The 21,239-nt window shown below is 52.7% G+C and overlaps 1 protein-coding gene across 1 annotated transcript in view; it reads right to left on the bottom strand.

Moving 5' to 3' along the window:
• Positions 1-1,042: 1,042 nt before the first annotated feature.
• The window catches only part of TPST1 (tyrosylprotein sulfotransferase 1), a 77,167-nt gene continuing 56,970 nt past the window's right edge, over positions 1,043-21,239 (bottom strand). Inside the window, exons 4-6 of the mRNA XM_075565013.1 lie at positions 5,123-5,173; positions 2,144-2,196; positions 1,043-1,553 (exon numbers count right to left, since the gene is read on the bottom strand). Coding sequence (XP_075421128.1) covers positions 2,179-2,196; positions 5,123-5,173 — 69 coding nt within the window. The 3' untranslated portion in view covers positions 1,043-1,553; positions 2,144-2,178. The remainder of the gene's footprint in view (positions 1,554-2,143; positions 2,197-5,122; positions 5,174-21,239) is intronic.

Raw genomic sequence — 21,239 nt, forward strand, 5'->3', positions numbered from 1 at the left:
CAGCAAACCCAAGCCTGGTGCCGGTGCGAAATGGCGCCCCATAGGGTTTTCAGGGCTGCGACCTTTCAGAAGCAGATAACCAGGCCTTTCTTCTGCAGCTCTCCGGGTGAGTTTGAACTGCCAGCCCTTCAGCGGAGAGTCAAACCGTGATACCATCTTTGGCATCAGCTCTGCCTCCCCAGGGCAGCTCTGCCTCTCTGACAGCCGGTCTGAGCAGTACTTCTGATTTTAGGGGGAATAGGAATCAGATATTCTCTGGAGGGAGGGATTAGAATCGAGGTGGGTGCTAGGGGCTGGATTGTGTCCCCCCCCACCTCACCCCCACCAAATACATGTCAACTTGGCTGGGTCGTGATTCTCTACGATGTAGATGCCCTGTATTGAAAGCCCTCATCTCCTTGCTGTTAACGAGGCAGGATTAGGGGTAGGGATACTAGTGAGACAGGGTCCAGTCTACAGGATTAGGCTGAACCCAGAGTCCATGTCTTTTGAGGCATAAAACAGATTAAACAAGCAAGAAGAGCCCAGAGGGACCTCAGGACCACCAAGAAAGACAAGCTGTGAGTGGAGCATGTCCTTTGGACCCAGGGTCCCCGTGAAGGGATCCTCCTCTAGACCCAGGGACAGAGCTGGATTTTGAGATGGGTGGAGATCTCCAAGGGACGTGGGGCCCACAGAGGTTGAAGGGAGACAAGGGCTTCGCCCTAGGTTCTGGCTTGAACAACTGGGTGGGGGAGACTGCAGGGGTTTAGATGGGTAAGATGAGAGAGGCAGGGGTGAGAATGCCTGTCATAACTGGGAATTTCGAATGATCATTCTGGGCTCCAAAACAATGGCCTCTGGAAGCAGCCACTTACCAGGCCCTGCAGATAAGGCAGTCTGCGTGCCACAGACCAGGATGCCGAGAGAGGGGGGCAGCCACAGCTGACCCTCAAGGGTCCCAGAGCAGAGAGGACGCACAGAGGAGTCCCAGCAGAACCCCCTGCAGGAACTGGCTGCTGTCCCCACTGGATAGGGAAGAGAGACTCGGAGGCCGCTAAAATGCTTCACATCGAAAGCTTTTATTTTGAAAAATAAAATACAAAAATCAATCCATTGTAAGTGTAGGCAGTGGCTCCCCAACAGACAACAGCTTATTGGCATAATTACGACACCAAGACACCAAACAAGACCCACATCAGCACGTTTCAACAGGCTAGGGGAGATGGACACACGGGGGGGAGGGGGAGACGGACAGACAGAGGGAAGGTTCCATGAGAAGCAGACCCCTTCCTGCTGTAAGGAGCCCACTCCTTGACCCTCCCCTTGGAGACCCACTTTGGAATCTGCTAAGCAAAGACGAGGACCAGGGCGGTGGGCACAGGAAGCAGACATCTGCTGGGGCTCCATATGCAAGGGCTGGCCCATCACCGGCCACCAGGCCATGGCAGCCCCACTGACTCCAGGCAGGAACTGGAGAGCCGCCCATGGCACAGACGTCCACCGATGGCAGTTGGGTGCCATGACAGCCAGTCCTAGACATTTCTTGTTCCGGGAAGAGGCCGCCGTCTCTCCTACGGTGAACAGGCAGAGTGGGGTTCTAGGTGTCTTTTCTCTCTGCACCAGCACCGTGGTGGCCCCGGGCACTGCCAGGGTCCCCGGCTCCCACCCAGCCTAGGGCAGGGGGATGGCCAGCATGAGAACAGCTGCCACAGCATCACCTGGGGCCACCTCCTCTCAGCCAGGGCATGCCAGCCCCCTCCCAAATGATGGCCTCCTGCCACGGAACAACAACAACAAAAAACAAAACACCCAAACTCACTACCAGCGAGTTGAGTCCACAGGACAGGATAGAACTGCTCCTATAGGTTTCCAGGGCTGTAATTCTATGGTAGCAGAAAGGCTTGCCTTTCCCTTGTGGGACGGCTAGTGGTTTTGAACTGCGTAACCGCTACACCACGCTGGCTCCTCCCTGTATATCGGGCTCTTAGCACACAGTCATGGTCTCCACCCTTCTCTTGGGAACACTATTTCCATTTAACAGATGAGCAGGTCCGGGCAGAGAGTTAAGTCATGTGCTCAGGACTGCAGCCCAGGTCGCTGACCCTGGGGCGTGCCGCTCTCTCCCACTCCCGGTCCCCTCGGCCGGTGTCCCGGCCCTCACCTCTCCTCCGGGCGAGGACACGGCTCTGGGTGCGGCTACTCCACCTGCTCGGTCTGCAGAGGAAGAGAAAGATGCTTTAAGGTCCCGGTGGGCCCCCTGAGCAGGCTCACCAGCAGCAAGGGGTGGGTCCCACTGCCACTGAGTGGATTCCCACGCACAGTGCCACCTACCTACCGTTTGTGGGACTGTCAACTTCAAGGGAGCAGCCAGCCTCGCTGCTCCTGCAGGAGACCTTGTGCTAACAGACCAGCCCCTGACCGGGTCTCAGTGCCACCACGGCAGGGTAGACAAGTCAAGTCTTCCAAGGTCACCTTACTCTCTTTTCCTTTGAATCGGAGCCACCTGGGGGGGGGGGGGGGTTTGGCAGGTCCCTCTTGGTTTTGAGCTGCATCTCTGTTGATGGTCTGGCTCATTTTCCACGGGCTTTTTCTTACTGCTTCGTTTCTAGGAGTGATCTAGAGAGCAGGGATTGGTTCAAGTGTCTTCTCCCACGTAGTTTACTTGTTCACGTTTCTGATGATGCTTTTTAGTAAGTAAAGATTCTCTGTGTTAATGTCACTCAACAAAAAACCCCAGCGCCGTCAAGTTGATTCTGACTCAGTGCAGCTGTAAACCAGGGGTTTCCAGTCTTCCTGACATCCCGACCCTTTCAGACAGGTCCTCATGTGGTGGTGAGCCCCAACCGTAACATGATTTTCATTGCCACTTCACCACTGTCATTTTGCTACTGTGATGACTCAGCAACCCCTGTGAAAGGGTCTTTCGACCCCAAAACGGGTCGTGACCCAGAGGTTGAGAACCGCTGCAGGGGTTTCCAAACAGCCCATCTTTCTCCCGTGACGCTCCAGCCTCCGACCTGTGGTCAACAACAGCCCAGCACTTAGCTGAAGCAGCCCCAGGGCTGCCTGCGGCTCAATATAGCCATTTAAAAATGATCGATCCGAGGCTGATCCACATCTCTGAAGTATTGTTTGAGAAAGCTTCCCCTCGTAAGGCCATGAAAATAGCTCCCCCATTCTCTTCTAACCTTTCTCCTTTGGCCTTTCATGGTTAGCGCTGGAAATGGCTTTCGTGTCGGCTGTGGGGTCGAGCACGGCATGCTGCCGTCTCAGTGGGTTTTGCTAATTGCAAGCTCGGGGGTCGAAACCACCAGCTGTCCCTCGGAGAATGAAGACCCTTTCTGCTCCTGTAAAGACCGACCACCTTGGACGCCCACAGGGGCAGCTTCACTGTCCTGGAGGCTCACCAGGAGTTGGCACCCACTTGATGGCAGGGAGTTTTTAGTTTAGTGAGGGAGGGGCGTTCCCTCTGTGTAGGCGGGGAGGGCGGGGTGCTCCCTCTGTGTAGGGGGTGAGGGAGGGGTGCTCCCTCTGTGCAGGCTGTGAGGGAGGGGTGCTCCCTCTTGTGTAGGGGGTGAGTTTCAAATCTCCTATCTCTCCTCCTTCACTGATGTGCAAACCAGCCGACTTTTCAAAATCATGGTGCACATTTACGGAATAAAACACTTGTCAGTTTGCCATTCTTCCAATGTACAGTTCAGTGACGTGGTCTTCGATCATCATGTCATTCGAACATCACCCTGATCCACTGCCCGGTCTTTCCTTTTGAGTTGACACCCCTCCAGACAGCCCCTCCTTCCCATCGTTGGTGAAGGACCACTCCCCGTTCACGACTCAGCCAGGTGTCTGGGGCAGGAGACCACAGCCTTTCCCAGGACTTCCCACCGCCCGTCCTGGCCTCTCCTGGTCTGGAAGAGCACATCAGCTTGCCAGAGGCTCGGGAGTTCCCGAGGCCCGGAGTTCTCTCTTACCGATGGTGCCTGAGGACTATTCCAATTCCTCACTCAGAAAAGACACGGCATTTGTTGAATGAATGGAGTAAACGAGGGGGTGGGTTAAAGCGTACATGCTGCTAAGATCCTGCCTGGAAAGCAGCATGGCAGTGGCAAGCGACATGTGCCAACCGCTGGCAGCTCGCTGTTCCCAGAGACAAGTCGCTTTAGGAAAGACAGCCCCCCCTCCGTGAGCCTCGGCGTCTCTAAAGAGAGGCTGGCCTCTTTACATCAGGCTTGTAGCAGCCTTGACCGAGGTCCCTCACCAACACACACCGAGAGCTGTCTTTTGTTTTCTTTCCTGTCTGCCACTCTTCACCATATAGGCCTGTCTATCGTGTGTGTGTGTGTGTGTGTGTGTGTGTGTGAGAGAGAGAGAGAATTCAGTTCTAGGCTTAAAGGACGACCGTGGGCCAGAGTCTCAGGGTTCCACCAGTCTCCAGCAGCCCAGTAAGGCGGCTCTGGAACAATCTTAGAACCCAAGCCCAGTGCTAAGCCTTCACGACCCGTGAACGAGCCGGCTCTGGGGGAGGAGGGCAGCCACCTCAAGGCAGCAGCCCAGCCACTGTGCCAGAGGGACACCCACTGATGCCCTCAGGTCCGGGTCTCAAATCGTCCCGAGAGCTCTGGGGATGGCAGAGATTGTCACTCACTCCCCATTTCTCTGTCCTTCACATACTTGGCACATGAGCGCCCGCCATGACAGGACTGACTCCAGACTGAGTTTCGTGTACACAGGTCTCGAGCTCCAGGCTCGCTTTCCTTGCCAGCTGGGGGGGGGTGTGTGTGTGGCCATGGGCATCCCAGTATCCACAGTCTGCTATGCTCTGCATGGAAGGAGAAAGGCGGAGGCCCGCTGCATTTCTGTGTGAAGCCCAGTCTCAGCAGGCCAGGGTGCATCACCAGGGCTGGCGCCTTGGCTGTCAGGCCACCTCGGCCGGCAGCTGTTTGCTGTCAGGAAGCCGTTGGCTTCACGTAGAAGCAAAACTCTCTGCAGCTACGCTGTGGGCGAGGAGCTGCTCAAACCAACGGGGACCAGCGGCCAACCTTGGGACCAGGGCTCTCCAGCCCTCTGCTTCTCTGTTGAAGCAGGTGGCTTCAGGACAAGCGTCTACCTGTTGTGTCAGACAAGGACGTGGAGACCGTACCTGGGGTTTCTCTTTCAGGAAGTCGGGGAGCTGGAATTCGCCTTTGTAGACCTGGAGAAACAAAGCAGGGGTGAGCTGTAGGCAGCAAGCCTGATGGGAGTTCCTTCTGGGAGGCCTGGGGGCCCACAGTGCCGGCTCCCTTTCCTCGGAAGCCCTGCTCCCCATTTGTCTGAGGGTCTCTGGTGGGGGCTGGCTGGGAGCGGGCCCAGGAAATCTGGGGGAGAAACAAAAGCCTCCCAACATTCCCGGAGAAAGCCAGGCCAGGCCAGGTCTCTGCAGCAACCAGTGTAGCAAAAGGCCCCTCCCTGGTTCCCGCTGAACTTTCCAGCGTTACAACTCCGGCCTTCATACCAAACTGGCTCTACTCCACAGACCACCCCACCCATCTCCAGGATGATTTGCATCTTAACCCAAACCCAACCCACTGCTGTAGATTCCAATTCACAGTGACCATCTAGCGCAGAGCAGAAAAGCCCCCAAGGGCTTCCAAGGCTGGACATCCTTAGGGATGCAGAGGACCCCATCTTTCCTACTCGGAGTGGCCGGTGGGTTCAAACAGCCAACCGTTCAGTTAGCTGCCGAGCTCTGAAGGTCTCGATCTCATGGCCATCGACTCGATGCCGACTCATAGTGACTCTCTAGGACAGGGTCGAACTGCTCCTGTGGGTTTCCTACATTCCAACTCCACATGGGAGTAGAAAGCTTTGTCTTTCACCCTCGAAGCTCCGGGCCACCTTAAAATGATAGATGCTTTAGATTTCACCTGGTAAAATCTGACAGTTAAAAAAACTGTAAGCTTGTCAATATAAAAAGTAATAAAACTTCGAATACCAGCAGTACGTAATTAAGAAATCTATACCATTTATAGACATTTTAAAACCACCACGTACTTAAGTCTTCATCTCATAAAAGATGCATAAAACCTTAACAGAGACAACTATACAATATTTTTTCTTTTTTTACATTTTATTAGGGACTCACACAACTCTTATCACAATCCACACATACACATACATCAATTGTATAAAGCACATCCATACATTCCCCACCCCAATCATTCTCAAAGCATTTGCTCTCCACTTAAGCCCTTTGCATCAGGTCCTCTTTTTTTTCCCCTCCCTCCCTGCTCCCCCCTCCCAACGTGCCCTTGTTAATTTATACATCGTTATTTTGTTATATCTAGCCCTAACCGGAGTCTCCCTCCCCCGCTTCTCTGCCATCCCTCTCCCAGGGAGGAGGTCACACGTGGATCCCTGTAATCAGTTCCCCCTTTCCAACCCACTTACCCTCCATTCTCCCAGCATCGCCCCTCACACCCTTGGTCCTGAAGGTATCATCCACCCTGGATTCCCTGTGCCTCCAGCCCCCATATGCACCAGTGTACAACCTCTGCCCTATCCAGCCCTGCAAGGTAGAATTCCGATCATGGTAGTTGGGGGGAGGAAGCATCCAGGACCCGGGGGAAAGCTGTGTTCTTCATCGGTACTACCTATACAATATTATTAAAAGAAATTACTCAACATACTGCCATTTTGTCAATTCTGACCCACAGCGACCCTGTGGGACGGAGGAGAACTGCCCCTGTGGGTTTCCAATACTGTCTAACTCTTTTTATTTCCCTGCTTCAACTTTAACTTTGATTTGAAGCTGAATTGACCCCCAAGTCATTTGTTTTACGTCTGCAGTTTCGCCAAGACTCTTTTCCGTCTGGGCACCCTCCTTGTCTGGCTGAAGAACCATGCTCCTTTTCCATCGGGACCATTTCCATGTGGCCGGGAGCTCATGGATGGGTTCATCTGACCATGACTTCTGTATGACCAGCAGTGCATCCTGGGGGCTTTGTTCACCTGGTTGTGCTCAATGACCAGAGAATCCACATCTAAACCCCACGTTCAGCATGACGCTCCCCATTTTTAAGCTTGTGGAGCAAAAATTCAGCACTCTTGTTGGGCCACCAACCCTGGGTCCAGCCCCACTGTTCAGCCTGGGCACACCCACCAACGCCACCACTGGGACGTCGGAAGGACCCACGCTGCGTCTGCAGAGTGGCATCTTTCAGATATCTGGGGGCTTTCCAGATATCCATAGCCTGATGGCCTGGGCAGTCTCATGGGTGTTCGTAAAATGGACCCGAAGATTTGCATGATTTTGTGGGGTTTTCTGGATCAATGCACCCTTCTGGCAGATCACCCCAGGCCATTACGGGGAAAGGAGGCGCCGGGGGTCCTGGGAGAATTCATGGTCACTCTGTAACTCCTTGCAGGAGTAGAAAGGCTAGTCTTTCGCCAGCGGAGTGCTTGGTGGTTTTGAACTCCTGACTGCAGTTAGAAGCCCGATGCATAACCATTACGCCACCAGAGCTCTGAGAAAGAAATGACAGCTGACCGAAATGAACAGGGAGACAGGCATACTGCTTTCAGAGACCGGGAAATTCGGTGTAGGAATGATGTCCATTCTCAAAGTCAAAACTAGCAGCAGTTTTCTTCCCCTCCAAGGAGGGAGGATAGTGTCAAGTTCATCCTGGAAGTCACAGAAATGCGAGGGACCATTGTGCTGCGGTGATCTGGAAAGGCAAGAGGAAGCTGCAGAGCTGGTTCAGACCGCTGGCTAATTGGACAGACGGCGGATGCCGCACCCGGCCTGCCAGGGTCACATCTCGCCGGGGCTCCACCCATGTCCCTCGCCTGTTTCCGTCCGGTCCTTGCGTCCTTCGGCTGGAGTTCCTGATGCACGGCCAGACCGTGGCTGTTTCCCTCTGGACGTGACACATGAACCCAGCTCCCCTGGAAGCCCACACTCAGGAAGAAGGATGCTCTGAGGATCCGCTGGCTGGTGTCCAGGCCGGCCACAACAGTGGACGATCTCCTCCACCAGGATTGTCAGTTTCTTCATGAACCCTGATGCTTTGAGTCTTTCCTGAAAGTCCCCTTCTCCTTACCTATCAAACACCCCCTCACCCGCTGCTGGAGGAGCAGGTTTTGTCGGACAAGATGCTTCTTGTTTTCCCCGAGTCCCGGGATTCAACAGACATGCTCTCTTCCGTGAATTGGATGACGGTGACGTGCTGCCTGCGTCCGCCCGTGGGCTGTGTTAACATCGCTACAGCCATCTCTGTAGGACCCAGTAGAACTGCCGTGTGGGTTCTAAGGCTTCATGTCTTTACAGGAAGCCTCACCTTTCTGCTGAGGAGCAGCTGGTGGAGTCGAACTGCTGACCTTCCTGTTAGCAGCTCCACGCATAACCAGGGCTCCTCATGAACCCTGGGATATAGGTTTGGGATCCGCACTGGTAAAATGAAGCCCCATAGTTCTGTAACCAAGATCAGTATTAGAGAGTTGTTTCCAATCTCCTGCCCCAGGAGGTCCAATTTGCATACACTGGGATCTCTCCCTGGGTGTGTGGCAGCTCTTTGTAAATTCATAAGGAAGGCAGAGACTAAGCTCCCTAAGACCAGGAGCCGAGTCCTGGGCAGCAGAAAATTAGCCGCCTGGCCTGGCGGAAGGTTTGGCTAAAGAACTCTCAGGATGTAACCTCTTGGAGGTTGTCACAAACAAGCGTGCTGACTTAGAGGGCAGGTTTAAGCCTGCGGTTTCCCCTCAAATCCTTTATTGCTGCGCCTGCGAAGCCCGGCACTGCAGCATGGGGCGTGGAGCGGGCTGGGAACGCAACCTCGTCTCATCTGCTAGAAAGAAAACGTTTTTTTTTTTTCTTTCCAGCAGAGCTGAGTCTGGTGTCTCACCGTGACAATTTGGAAGTGTTACAAATGGCCGTGGGTGATGGGGGAAAGCAGAACGAAGCCGACTGTCCCTTAACAACAACAACAACAACAACTGAACAACAGCCTTGCTAACATAGCAGCTAGAGGGACAGGCAGCTAATGCACCTGTATGGAGAGAGAGGTGAGAGGGGAGAAGAAGAAGGAGGAGGAGGAGGAGGAGAACAATGGGAGGGGCGAAGGGTACACCCTGTGAGACAACACTGTGTTGAGAAGGTCCGGTAGGCAGTTGTGCATGTAGGTTTTGTAAGCACACGAGCCGGCAGGAAGCCTGTGCCACCAGCGGGCTCCCCAGCAGTGAGAAGGGCCACCTAAGTGGGCAGGTGCACCCCACCTCCAGCTTACTTTGGGGTGAGGGGAGCCAAAAGGGGGGAGAAGGACATTTTGATTCTTAAAATGGAAACGGAGAACCAGAAGAGAGGAGTGTGGAGAAAGACAACATGGCGCCAATCCCAGGAGGAAGAGAGCCAGGAAATGGATCTTGGAAGATTCTTTCCAGGTGTTCAAGATGGACAGGAAAGCACGAGAACCTCTAGCCTACGGATGTGTCAGAAAAGCTCTCCCAGGACTCGGCCGAACCCTGCCCATGCGGATCAGCCCTCGGTGATACCCTCCCCAGCACCCCTCCTCCCGCAAAGAGGTGCAGCCTGGGAAACCCGCAAGGCCAGTTCCATCCTGAGCTGCAGGGTCAGCATGGGTTCACACCGACTCGGTGGCAGGGGGTGTTTGGGGCACCCCTCTTGGGAAGAGCACCCAAAGCTCTCTGTGAAAGGGCGAGCAGGAGACTCGCTCACTTGCCTGCTGGGGAACAGGGCGTGAAGAGGACGCCCATCTCACTCTGCAAGGCTGGGCCCGGGTTCTTTACTGGGCATTGGGTTCCACAGTGTGTACCGGCTGCTCAGCCTGGGTCTCAGCTCCTCAGGACAGAGACGGTGTCTGCCTTGTCATGGCTCAGCATCAATGCATGCCGAGACAGAATCACTCTGAGGAACTTAGAAAGAGAATCCGGATATCCATCTATTAAAAAAACAACTAACTAAAACCTAAACTTTGTGCCATTGAGTCAATTCTGACTCTTCGCAACTCCATGGACACAGTAGAACTGCCCCTGAGGGTTCCTGAGGCCGAAACTCTGCCACGGAGCTGAGAGCCTCATGTTTCTCCTGAGGAATGACTGGTGGGTTTGAACCGGTGACCTTGTGGTTAGGAGCCCAACTTCTAACACTACCAGAGGGCTCTGGTGTATGAATGAGGGCACTTTTTAGGCTATAGAGAAAGGAGGTGCTGCACTGGGGAGAGGCAGGAGGGGGACTTCTGAAGGGCTGGTGATTTTGTACTTCTTGCTGTGGAGAGCACTTATGGGGAGGGGCTCTGTGTGACAGTTCAATTTGCCATCTGTATATACATTGGCCTCTAATAACAACATTCAATAAGCAAATGAACCCAGGAGCTTAAGGCTAAACATTTAAAAACAAAACACTTCTTTAAGAACAAAGATGTTTGTTTCACATTGTTTGTAATAGCAAAAAATTAAAAATAAAGCAGAAAAACTCCAAATAAAAGTTGTACACAATGACTCTGAGTCACTGGAAATTCTTGGTGCCCACAGGTCTGGAGGACATGGAAACAGAACACCACAGGACTGGCGTTGGGGAGAACATGAAGGGACCCCCACAGTGCCATTTCCTAAGCCAACGGTTGGTGGTGTTTTCTAAACTTGCTCTTTTGTGTTATGTGAGATGTGCGTATTCTGTATGTTATGTGTGTTTGTTGTGCTTGTGTGGTGTGTTACGCTTGTGTGTTGTATGTGTGTGCTGTGTGTCGTTATGTGTGTTGTGTGCTATGTTATGTGTGTTATGTGTGGTGTGTCTTATGTGTGTATTGTGTGTTGTGTGTTGTGCTATGTGTATATTATATGTTATGTGTGTTGTGTGTTATGTATGTGCTGGGTGTGTGTTGTGTATGGGGTGGCATGGCGAGTGTCTCGCTGCTGCCCTGTCATTAGGTGCCAATGAGTTGGCCCCAATGCCTGGAGACCCCGAATGTCACAGGGGAGAACCGGTCCACAGAGTGTTCTCAGAGCAGTTGGCAGAAGCAGACTGCCAGGCCTTTCTTCCGTGGAGCTGCAAGCTGGGTTAGATCTACCAACCGTTAGATTAGGAAAACACAAAACCAAAAACGACTTATTACTGTCAGGTCGATTCTGACTCGAATTGACCTGAATAACGGTAGCAGAACTACCCCTGAGGGCTTCCAGAACTGTGAACTTCCAGGAGCATGCGGCCTCATTTTTCTCCTGTGGAGCAGCTGGTGGGTTTGAACCATCGACCTTTCAGCAGCCTAATGCTTAACCCCTGGCTGGTGATAAACCCTCTGTGCCACGGAGTGGACTCTGACTCACAGAGCCCCCTAGAGGCCAGAGTACAGCTGCTCCTGTGGTGTAGGAGGCTGCCACTCTTTATGGGAGCAGAGAGCTCCGACCACATTCTCCATGGTTAGACCTCCCTCTCCGTGTTTGGTTGTAAAAACCAATGAGGCACAATACGGAGTAAGAGTGGGTACGTGAAACTCTTTAACTTAAAAGCTCCTTCCCCGGCAGACCCAGGGAGGTGAGCCTTATCTAAAGGGGTGGGAGGAAGTGTACGGTGCCGCAAATGTAATAAAAATGTCGAAGGGGCTGGAATAAGACATCAGATCAATGCTCTATCCAGAAAAGTGTGGGACGTTGCCCGGGGATGGCCTCCGGTCAGTATCCTACAGGGAGCAACTGCCTGAAGAGCTAGCGAGGCCTGTCAACTTCTGACACGAATGCTTCCCAGGGACAAAGCAGTTCCTACGCAGCTCGCAGGCACGCAGGCGCTGCAAGGCTTCCAAGCGCAGCAAGGCCACGAATGGCACGTCCCCTGCATCCACGAGCGGTGTTTCTCGGCAGGCGGCGCCAGCCACAAGCCAGGTACTCCATCCAGACCTTTCTACGGACCCTCCCATCTCAAGCACTCAGCTAAAGATGACGAGCTACAAGTCAGCCTGCTGGACTGAGGGCTCTTGGGCGCCTACGAACCACAAAGCAATGCTGTTGAGTCGGTGCTTCCGATCTCATCATCCCTTGAGGAAGGTGCTAGTACGATGCCACATCCGGGGACTAAGTTACTCTCCCAAACTGAGAACAGAACGGGCCCAAACCACGGCCGTCCTGCCGGACAAGGACGCCATGCTTGGCGACGCGGAGGAGGAGCGGCGAAAAGGAGAGAGACCTTGACGAGATGGGTTGACTGTGAAGCCGGAGCCGGCTGGGTGGTGCTTCAGTCTAAGACACGTTGGGTCGCCAGGAGTGAGCACAGATATGACGATACAACCACAAGGGGACCAACTTCCTAAACCTGCAGCACACGTCCCGGTTTCCTGAGCCACCCCGCCTCAGACACTGGCCTCAGCCGCACGGGGAATGAACAAGGCAAGGCCCTGCCAGCTGAAGCTTACAGGAGTTTGACCAATCCCAGCCTCATCCCTCCCCGTTTTAATGCATATGTATATTTGCATAAAATACATATACATATATATTATGTATCTTTTATATAGTATTTATACATTTATACATACAATGCATTGTATATTACAATATAGATTTGCATCAGTCAGGTCTGAGGGGCCCTCTTCCTGACTCCTTGTGGTTAGCGCTTGGCAACAGAGCTACGTCCCCACTCTCAGAGGCTGCTCGCTGAGAGTTCGGAAGTCTGAGCACTCCGGGCAGGGCTACCCTTTTCCTGTCTGCCTATACTGGGATTCTTCGCTTTGAACAGGGGGAGCAGGGAAAACCGGAGCCATGTGTCCAGGGTAGGGAAATGGCGGTCCACAGCAGGGGCTCCTGGCTGGACCTCCATCTCAAAGGTGCTTGTCCTGCTGCTGGGTCACAAGTCGCCTGTGGAAGGGGGCGGAGAAAGGGGGGGGGCAGGGGGAGCGCGCTGTGGTGACCCAGAGGATTGGTGGTGGCTGACCTCAGGAGGCATCAGTGGAGGTGGGAGGAAGTGCCGGGATCCTGGAATTGTTTTGTTTTCTGGATTTCCTTAGACTGAAGTGAGGTGTGAGAGAAAGTGCTAGGGATGATGGTGTGGTGTGGGGCTCATGCATCTATTGAGAAAAAACTTGTTATCATGGGGTTGGGAAGGCCTCTGGGCACAGCCGATTCAGGAGGAAGAGTAAAATTATCTGCAAGAGTGGGGAAAGGAGCTTAGGCTGTTTTTGTATGTTTGCTTGCTTTCCTTCAAGATGACAAGGTTTATTAGGGGAGTCGATGGGTTACCATTAGGGATACAGTCTATGTTGTAGGGATACAGTCCTTCTGTTGTCTGCGACCGTGCTTCTTCTAAGTCATGCCGGCAGGCACGTCTCCCTCTGGGTCTCAGTCACTCAACTGCAAGATGAAGGGGGTTTGGAAGCCCTGATCATTCCCAGCTGGAAGATTCCAGGAGCCTCAGAGAAGTGTCTCCGAGTGTCAAGGGGAAACGGGGGTGGCTTTCCGGGTTTCCCCTTTTCCCACCCTTGTAAAGCCTTCCTGGGTCTTTTGTCCATCGAGGTACAGAGGCAAGTGACCGCACTGTTCTTCGTTCCCTCAGAGCAGAACATTCCAGAAGGCCAAAAGGCAAGTGGAGCGTGCGGTGTGGTTTCCGTGGGGCAGGGCAGGTAGCCCCCTCGTTGCGGGGCCTGGGCAATGACTCCCACAGAGAGGAAGGTAGACAGTACCTGATGGTTTGGGGGTTAGGCCGAGGTTAGCTTCCAGTGTTTTGGGGGTGACATATCCAAGGAGGCTTCCAAAGCTGGTGGGAAAATGGAATGGAGAGGTCATGGGATTTCCCCATGGATGTCTTGAAGCCCCCTCGGGACCCGCCATCTATCTACTGAAGAGAGCCCTGGGGGTGGGGTGCACACGCACTGGGCCACTGCCTGGAAGGTCAGCAAGTGGAACCCATCAGCTGCTCGGCAGGAGAAAGGTGGGCTCTCTGCCCCGTAGAGAGGTCCCACAGCTCTGGAAACTGACAGGGGCAGTTCTGCTCTGTCCTCGGCATGGATTTAACGGCACTGAGTTTGGGGCTTCTGGCATGTGAACATCTCTGATGCAGAACAGATCTCAGCAGAGCTTTCGGACTAAAGCAGACTAGGAAGAAAGGCCTGGTGATCTACTTCCAAAAATCCGGCCAAGGACAACCCTGTGATCCCAGGAGTTCCATCTGGAACGGAACACAGGATGGCACAGGGTCAGGCAGCACTTCTACCTGTCATGCGGGTGCGGTGGGGGTGGGGGGTTTCCAGGAGCTGGGCCTGGCTTCGTGGCCATTAGCAACCCAAGAGGGACTTCAAAAGTGGGGAAATGCCAATCTCCTTCCGTTCCATGTTTCCACGAGCTGTTTGAAGGCGCTCCAATACAGTCTTACCTAGAACACGGAGAGGGGGAGGGGGCGGCACTCCTGAAGTTTGGTAAATCCAAGACAGCCGTGGTCCTGAGCACTGGCTCAAGGATGATGCAGCAGAGCCTCATCCTAGTTGTTGGTCCTCAAGCCACTTCTTACCAAGATTAACTAGGAGCTGACCTACCAGCCCACCCCATCTCCACCGTCACCACAGTGTCCCCTAGTGACAGCTGCCAACTGAGATGTAACCACAATGTCTTGGAGCAGCTAACCCCGGGTTACAACCATTCCCTGCAGGCCAGTCCTCCAGCCTCCTGGCAATCCGCTCTAGGCCACACAGTTCCCACCAAGTCTACAGACATGGTTTCCACCTGCAGCACATTCGACACAGCCAGCAGGAAGGCTGGAAGTACTGATAGCGGATACATGACAAAGGACACAAAGGAAAATGCTAGAAGGCTTCGATTCTTTGGGGAAAGATGGACAGGCCTGCTTTCCGCAGGCATCTCCTCCTGACAGCAGACACCAGAGCCCATCTTCTCTGGGGATAAAAGGGCTCTCCTTTATAAGCAACCGTGTATTGAAGGCAAGGAGGAGGCCTGCGGAGTACAGAAAGAATTCCACCTCCCGTGATGAAGATTTGGTCTCTGATGGAACAGATCTGTCCAGAGAGTGATTCATCCCCCAAGAGTCAAAAAACCGCTTTTAGACGTGGCGGAGGAAGCTGTCAGAGATGGTGTCAGGCCAAAGACTGCCGCTGGCTTGGTCTTGTGCACTCTGGGCAGGCGACGGTGGTGTCTCACATCCGCCTCCAGTATTCCTGACCTTGGGTAATCCCATTAGCTGGCTGCGTTGCCATCTGTCTTGAGCCAGTTTGCTCACTCTCGTGTACTACGGCTTGCTTGCTCTGAGGGAAGCCAGCTGCCCGGTTGTGAACTACCCTCTGGAAAAGACCCTCAATCAATCTTCAGTCAGCAGCCACCAAGGACCTGGGGTCTGCTGAGTGCCACGTGAGAGCCTGGTGGTGTACGCACTCCCAGCTTGGCCTGGAGAGCAGCCTCCCAGGGCAGGGGGACCGTCTGTGGGTCTCCTCTCCTTCCCATCTGTGCAGGCAAACTCGACTGCCCACCTCTGGCCCACCTACCTCTGCCCCACTACCACCTCTCTCTCCTCTCCTTCCAGTGGGTCCAAACGTGGCCTGCTGTTCTTTAGTTGGCAGTATCAATCACTATTCTTAATAATGTAATATGCTGTTGGCCCTGGAGAAATGATGAGTTAATGGTTTCACAGGCAGCTGGAGCGCAGAGCTTCAGCCAGAAATGGAAACATAGGGCGGGCGGGTTCCTGGATTTGAAGCTCCATCCCACGGGGCTTTTACAGCCCTTGAGAGACTTTCTTTCTGAAACTCGAACATGGGGAGGCAGCTGATAACATGCACGTTTACAGACTTGCGTTTCTCTCCAAATATTTTTGCAGATTTGTTTGCAGAAGAAGGTGGCGGGGGAGACTCATCATTTCTAAAACACAAATATTGTAAAACAGCTGACAGCATGTGCATGTACATGCTTTCTTTTGTCTCAGAATATTTATGCAGCTTTGCAAAGTCTCAGATTGGGTTTCTGGAAAGTTCACCGGTCGTGTTCAGAGAACAACTCAAAAAAAAAACAAAAAACACCCCAAGCTCCCTGGTTCCAGCTGGTAATGGTCCTGGGGGCAGAGCTGAACTGTTCCTGTGGGTTTCTGAGGCCTGGAATCTGTACAGACGCAGACAGCCATGCTGTTCTCCCACGGAGCAGCCGGTGGGTTCGACCATGGATGTTGGGAGCTAGCCGTCCATACATAACCCAATACCCTACCAGAGCCTCTTTGGAAAACAACCAGACACAGGTTATTTGTATTTCTTAAACCAAGAAGAAGGAAAGAAAAAACATAACCAGCTCAGAAATGGGTCAGTCCAGTCCACAAATGCTTCTGAGCAAAAGAAATGTTTCCACGGATGGAATTTTGGGTGAAGTTGCACAAGATGGACAGAACGTTGAACTGAGATCCAATCGTGTGAAACGGGCCCCTCTTCTGACTGCAGGAAGCCGAGGCGATGTAGCTTTCAGTGTCAGGAGAGAGACGTGGGAGTTTCTGTGTGGTAGTGGGGGTGAGACGGGGCTGGGGCGAAGCTTTGGCTGCAGTAAAATTAAGGGCCCATGTCATCTATGACCCAGGAATTCTGAGTCACTTCTGTGCCAAGGAAATGGTACCGATCGAGTGTCCGGTGACCCCTCCATCCAGGAATAGTCCCCAAACCTGTCATCTGTCCATAGGGCCCTTAGGCTCGTCTCGAAAATCCTCCTTCAAATGCAGCGTCCAGAGCACCATCTGTTCCCATGGGTACCGGAAGCTCTTCCTTGGCTGACCCTCCTCACCCTGAAGGACAGCGAAGGGCCCACTGTCTCCTTTCACCCCCGGCTCCCCACGGAGGGCAGCTGACGCTCAACTGTCCTTATATCCTGGATGGAGGAGGCACGGACCAACGGAGAAAGAAGGGAGGGAGGTCTTTACGGTGGTCTGTGTTACGCACGACAGACTGAGGACAGTAGACGGGGCACAGGGAGTGGAGCAAGTGCCCGTCTTCCTGCTGAGACTCCCGAGGCGGCTCTGCTGACGGGCTGCCCTGTGATCACACTTCAGGGGATGCTGGCGTTGGCGCGCTCGCTCCCGTTGGGTCCTCCTCTTGCAAGGAAAAGCTCTGCACAGTTCCCATGGCTTTCTGAAGAAAGCACTGCCCAGCTATGAAATCTCTTCTGTTCAACTGCGTCTTGAAGGAAACAACTGGCTCCAGGCAGCAAAGCCACGCTAGAAAAATCGATGTGTGAAGAACATTCTAGAAAGATCACACTGAGGCTGCAAGTGCTTTGGCTTGTTTTTCTTTTTCCTTTTAAAAGCTGCATCTACCTTGGGCATGATGAAGAGAAGGCAGGGTCAGGACAATGGGCTTCCCTGTAGGGGGCTGCGTTGCTGGTCCTCCGCTCATCTGCTGGAGGGCTTTCATTAGGTTATATTCACCTTGGGGCTATTGTACAAGCCTCTTTTTGAGTCTCTGCATCCAGGGCTTTGGGGTACACACCAAGGAGTGGAATTGTTGGATTAGACGGTCGCTCTGTTTCTAATTCTGTGAGGAGCCCACCACCCCCCCACACACACACATGGTTTTCCCGGCAGCTGCTGTACAGGGCTGCATTCCCACCAAAAGTAAAGGAGGTTCCCGTTTCCCACAGGCTTCCCCGTTACGAAACATTTTCCCAAAAAGGATTTGAACACAAAGAGGACGATCTCACGACACCCTCACCGGCTATTCCACAACTGACTAAGCAAAAAAGAGTGCCTGGTCCTTTTCATTTGCATTCACCTACGGCCCTCTCTGTGGTTGACTGCGTTGCCTTTTCATGTCCTTGGCCCTCGGTGTCCCCCTGCTCTTGCGAGCTCACAGGACTCTCTGCACTCTTCAAGGCAGTGAAGTTTGGGGTTGCCATATGTTAAACATTACAATAAATAGGTCATGTGTTGCCTCTCAAACTTGGGACTGCTTACACTGTACGACTTTAAAATTTTACTGTTCCCAGTGTGGTCTTTATTGCTTTTGTGCTCAGAAGAAGCTCCGAAAATTGAGTGCTTTATATTTCCTTCTGGTTCTGTTTTCATTGTTTCGGTCACATTTCCACTAAACTCGGGGTCTATTTTGGTGGATGGAGATTGGGAGGTCATCTTGATCTTATTTTTATCCTCTGTGGCAAGTTTCAACCACGTAACTTATCAAATAATCTGCCCCTCCCGGCACGCCTACTTTATTACAAATGGAGATGGGATCCATATTGGAGTCTAGTCGGGGATTTCCATTTCCATTGATAGCATTTCCGATCTTGTATAATCTTTTCTAACGTCTCACAAGGAAGGAACTGATCCAGATCATTATCCAATCTGTTCCCTCCAAAGCGATGCTCGCTATTCCTGCCTGATTGAACTGCAGGACCCTGGGGCCCTCCACCGCCTCTCCTCACATCTCACCGGACGGTGGTCGTTGGGTGGCGTCCAGATGGGTCTGACTCATAGTCACCCGCTTCTTCCTTACAACCGACCACTGGAATGGAGTAAAATGGCCATTAGCATCCAACGGCGCTCCCTAGGTTATTAGAATCGAGTAAGTGGCAGACTCGTGTATCAAGAAAGGAAATACTTCTGGCCTCGACCTCCCCGTCTCAGAGTGTGCATTTACTGCTCTGTGTGTTCACAGAGCTCAGTATCCCCCCAGGAAGAAGGAGCCAATGGCATGTACTCAGAGGCTTTCCACATACCTGAGTAGCTCTTTTCCTTGCCTGGCCTTGCCACATCATGAGACCCTCGCTGGGGTGGCCACTGTTGCCACTTGCCCTGGGACAGCTCTGTCCTTCCCTGCGTTCCCGTGGCCGACAGCCACAGGCTGTGCTGCCTGACCCGCTTGGCTCTGGCTGGCAGCTGAGCCAAGGGAGGGCACTCTTGGCGCACTCACCCACTCCCCTTCTGTCCTGCCACTGGGTGGCCACAGCAGAGTCTGGACTGCAACTCTGGTACCAGCACTCCCTCTTTCCCACCCTAGAGGCGGCTTTGGCTTCCCATCCTGGAAGCTTCCTCATCCCTGCTGATCCCCTCCCCCGACAGCCACACGTCAGTGAGTCACCCTCAAGTCGAATCTTTCCTGCTAACCAATTTTGAGCGTGTCCTCTGTTCCCCGCCACTCACACCTATACCACATACAAGAGGCAGGATTCTGGGCCCGTGGAAGTGGAAAGGTCACCACGGTGCAGTTATTGTCACAGGCAAGCGCGATCAATAGACGCTATTTGGGGGGACAAGGGAGAAGACAATAGCCATAGGTGGAGACCTTGACCTCGGTTCAGAGTGCAGCTCTCCCACGTCGGGGCAGGGATGCAAGTCCCTCCAGGGGAGTGGCATCGGAGAGTCTGGCGGAGGATGCCAAACTTGGACGTAACCATGAGGAAAGATCAGACAGGCCCTGGGCTGACTGCCTGCCAAAATGAAGAGATACACACTCTCCACCAGATCTACAAAGGAACCCGGAGCCAGCTAAGTTGGCAGTCATAATGTCCATGAAAATATATGCCCAGGTAAAGAAGAGCTGAGCCTTAGCAATGATCTGGGCTTATCTAACAAATAAAGAGGTAAGGTTCTTTTCTTGTGCAATGGTACATGGAACATGATAAGACATACGTTGAGCCGCAAAAATGAATCTCAGTGAATTGAAAAGGATGGAAACCATAGAGCGTGCGATCTTGCCACAGGAGCATTGAATAAGAATTCAATAACCACAGCTAGAAAAACCTTAGAAATCTGGAAGCTAAAACAATACAGTTCTAAGTAATTCATGGGTCAATGGCAAAAATCACAGGGTAAATGAATGTTTTTAAGTTAATGGTAATGAAAATAGAACATCTACTTGTGGGATGCAGCTAAAGCAGTGTTTAGAGGGTAAAGCATAGCTTTCAAGGTACATATTAAGCAAGACTAAAGTCTAAAACCAGTGACCTAAGAGCCCACCTTAAGAAGCCAGAAAAAGAAGGAAACAGTAACACGGAAGTATGTAGAAAACAGAATGTAAAGATCAGAGTGGGGAATCACAGATACGAGCAGAAATAGCGCCGCAACCATTTAGAGAACTATAAAAAGCAAGCACTGGTTCTTTGAGAACACGACCAAATGGACAAACCCTTTGGTAGCTGCTTTCCATTCGACTACTTGCTGTTCCCTGTTCACTCACTCATCCTTGGTTACGATTTTCACCTCACTGTTAGGTTTAGCACGCAGGTCTCTGCAGTACTGTTTGGCTTGACTTACGCTGTCTGAAGATTCCAGCCCTCCGCCGTACGCACTGGCCCCAGCCATCACACAGCCTCGCCTCCATGCTTTGTCTGGGTTGTGGCTCAGCTCCAGAACTTGATGGGCTCAATTCCTTGTAGTTACTGCCTATCAGGGAACAAGCTTGGACAGTAAGCTCCACGTGGGGCACTGAGTTTGGGGGTTTGGAAAGCATTCGGCTGGAGATACACAGAAGTCTGCTGGGACAGAGTGAGCCTGTGGCTCTGAAGAGAGGCACATCTGGACACGGCGGGCTGCGATGAAAGTCTATCAGTGGGTTTGTTTGATCTAGGAGATTGTAACCCACAAGTCCTTAACGTGATGCGGTTTAGAGGTATCTATGAGTCCACTGGAATTACGGGTAAGCTTCTAGGTATTTATGTGTTCCTAATTCTGAGGGAAGGATCCACAAGGCCCCTAAGCTTCCCAGAGAGGCTGGAAGTCTTACAAGGCTAAGGAATTATGGGGTGGGGCGAGGGCTTCAGGTTGAACCCAGAGGGCACGGTTGTCATTATTTGCTGGTGTCAAGTTGACTTCAACTCACGGCTCCCCCCACCCCCACCCATGTGTGTGGAACCCAAGGAGCCGCTGGGTGTTCGAGGCTGTGACTTTAAGAAGCCATCGTGTCAGGCCTGCCCCCGAGGTTCCCCTGGGAAGCCTGAACCACTAAACTTTCTCCGTCAGCTGCCCAGCATCGATCCACTGTGGCACCCAGGGTCTGTTCACCAAAATGTGCTCTACCTTTGGGATTAGAGACCTAGGGTATGGCATACGTTACATTTCATTTCTAAATCACCATCTGCGTTTGGAACAATCATGAAGCCCAAAACTTTCTACTCAACATTGGGAAAAATGTCCCCCACATGTGCTAGACTTCCCAGAATCGCATGAAAACCTGCACTTTTTTAGGCCTGGTAGTGCGGGCTCTCCAGTCCAAGTCGATAAGGTGGATTTTTCTCCCCACCCCACCCCACGGTCAAGGGAAGAGTCCCCCAAGCCATCTGTTTCTCTGAAGCCTGTCTCGTGGCCTGACTAA

The sequence above is a fragment of the Tenrec ecaudatus genome, chromosome 12 (assembly GCF_050624435.1).
Source record: "Tenrec ecaudatus isolate mTenEca1 chromosome 12, mTenEca1.hap1, whole genome shotgun sequence".
NCBI lineage: Eukaryota > Metazoa > Chordata > Mammalia > Afrosoricida > Tenrecidae > Tenrec > Tenrec ecaudatus.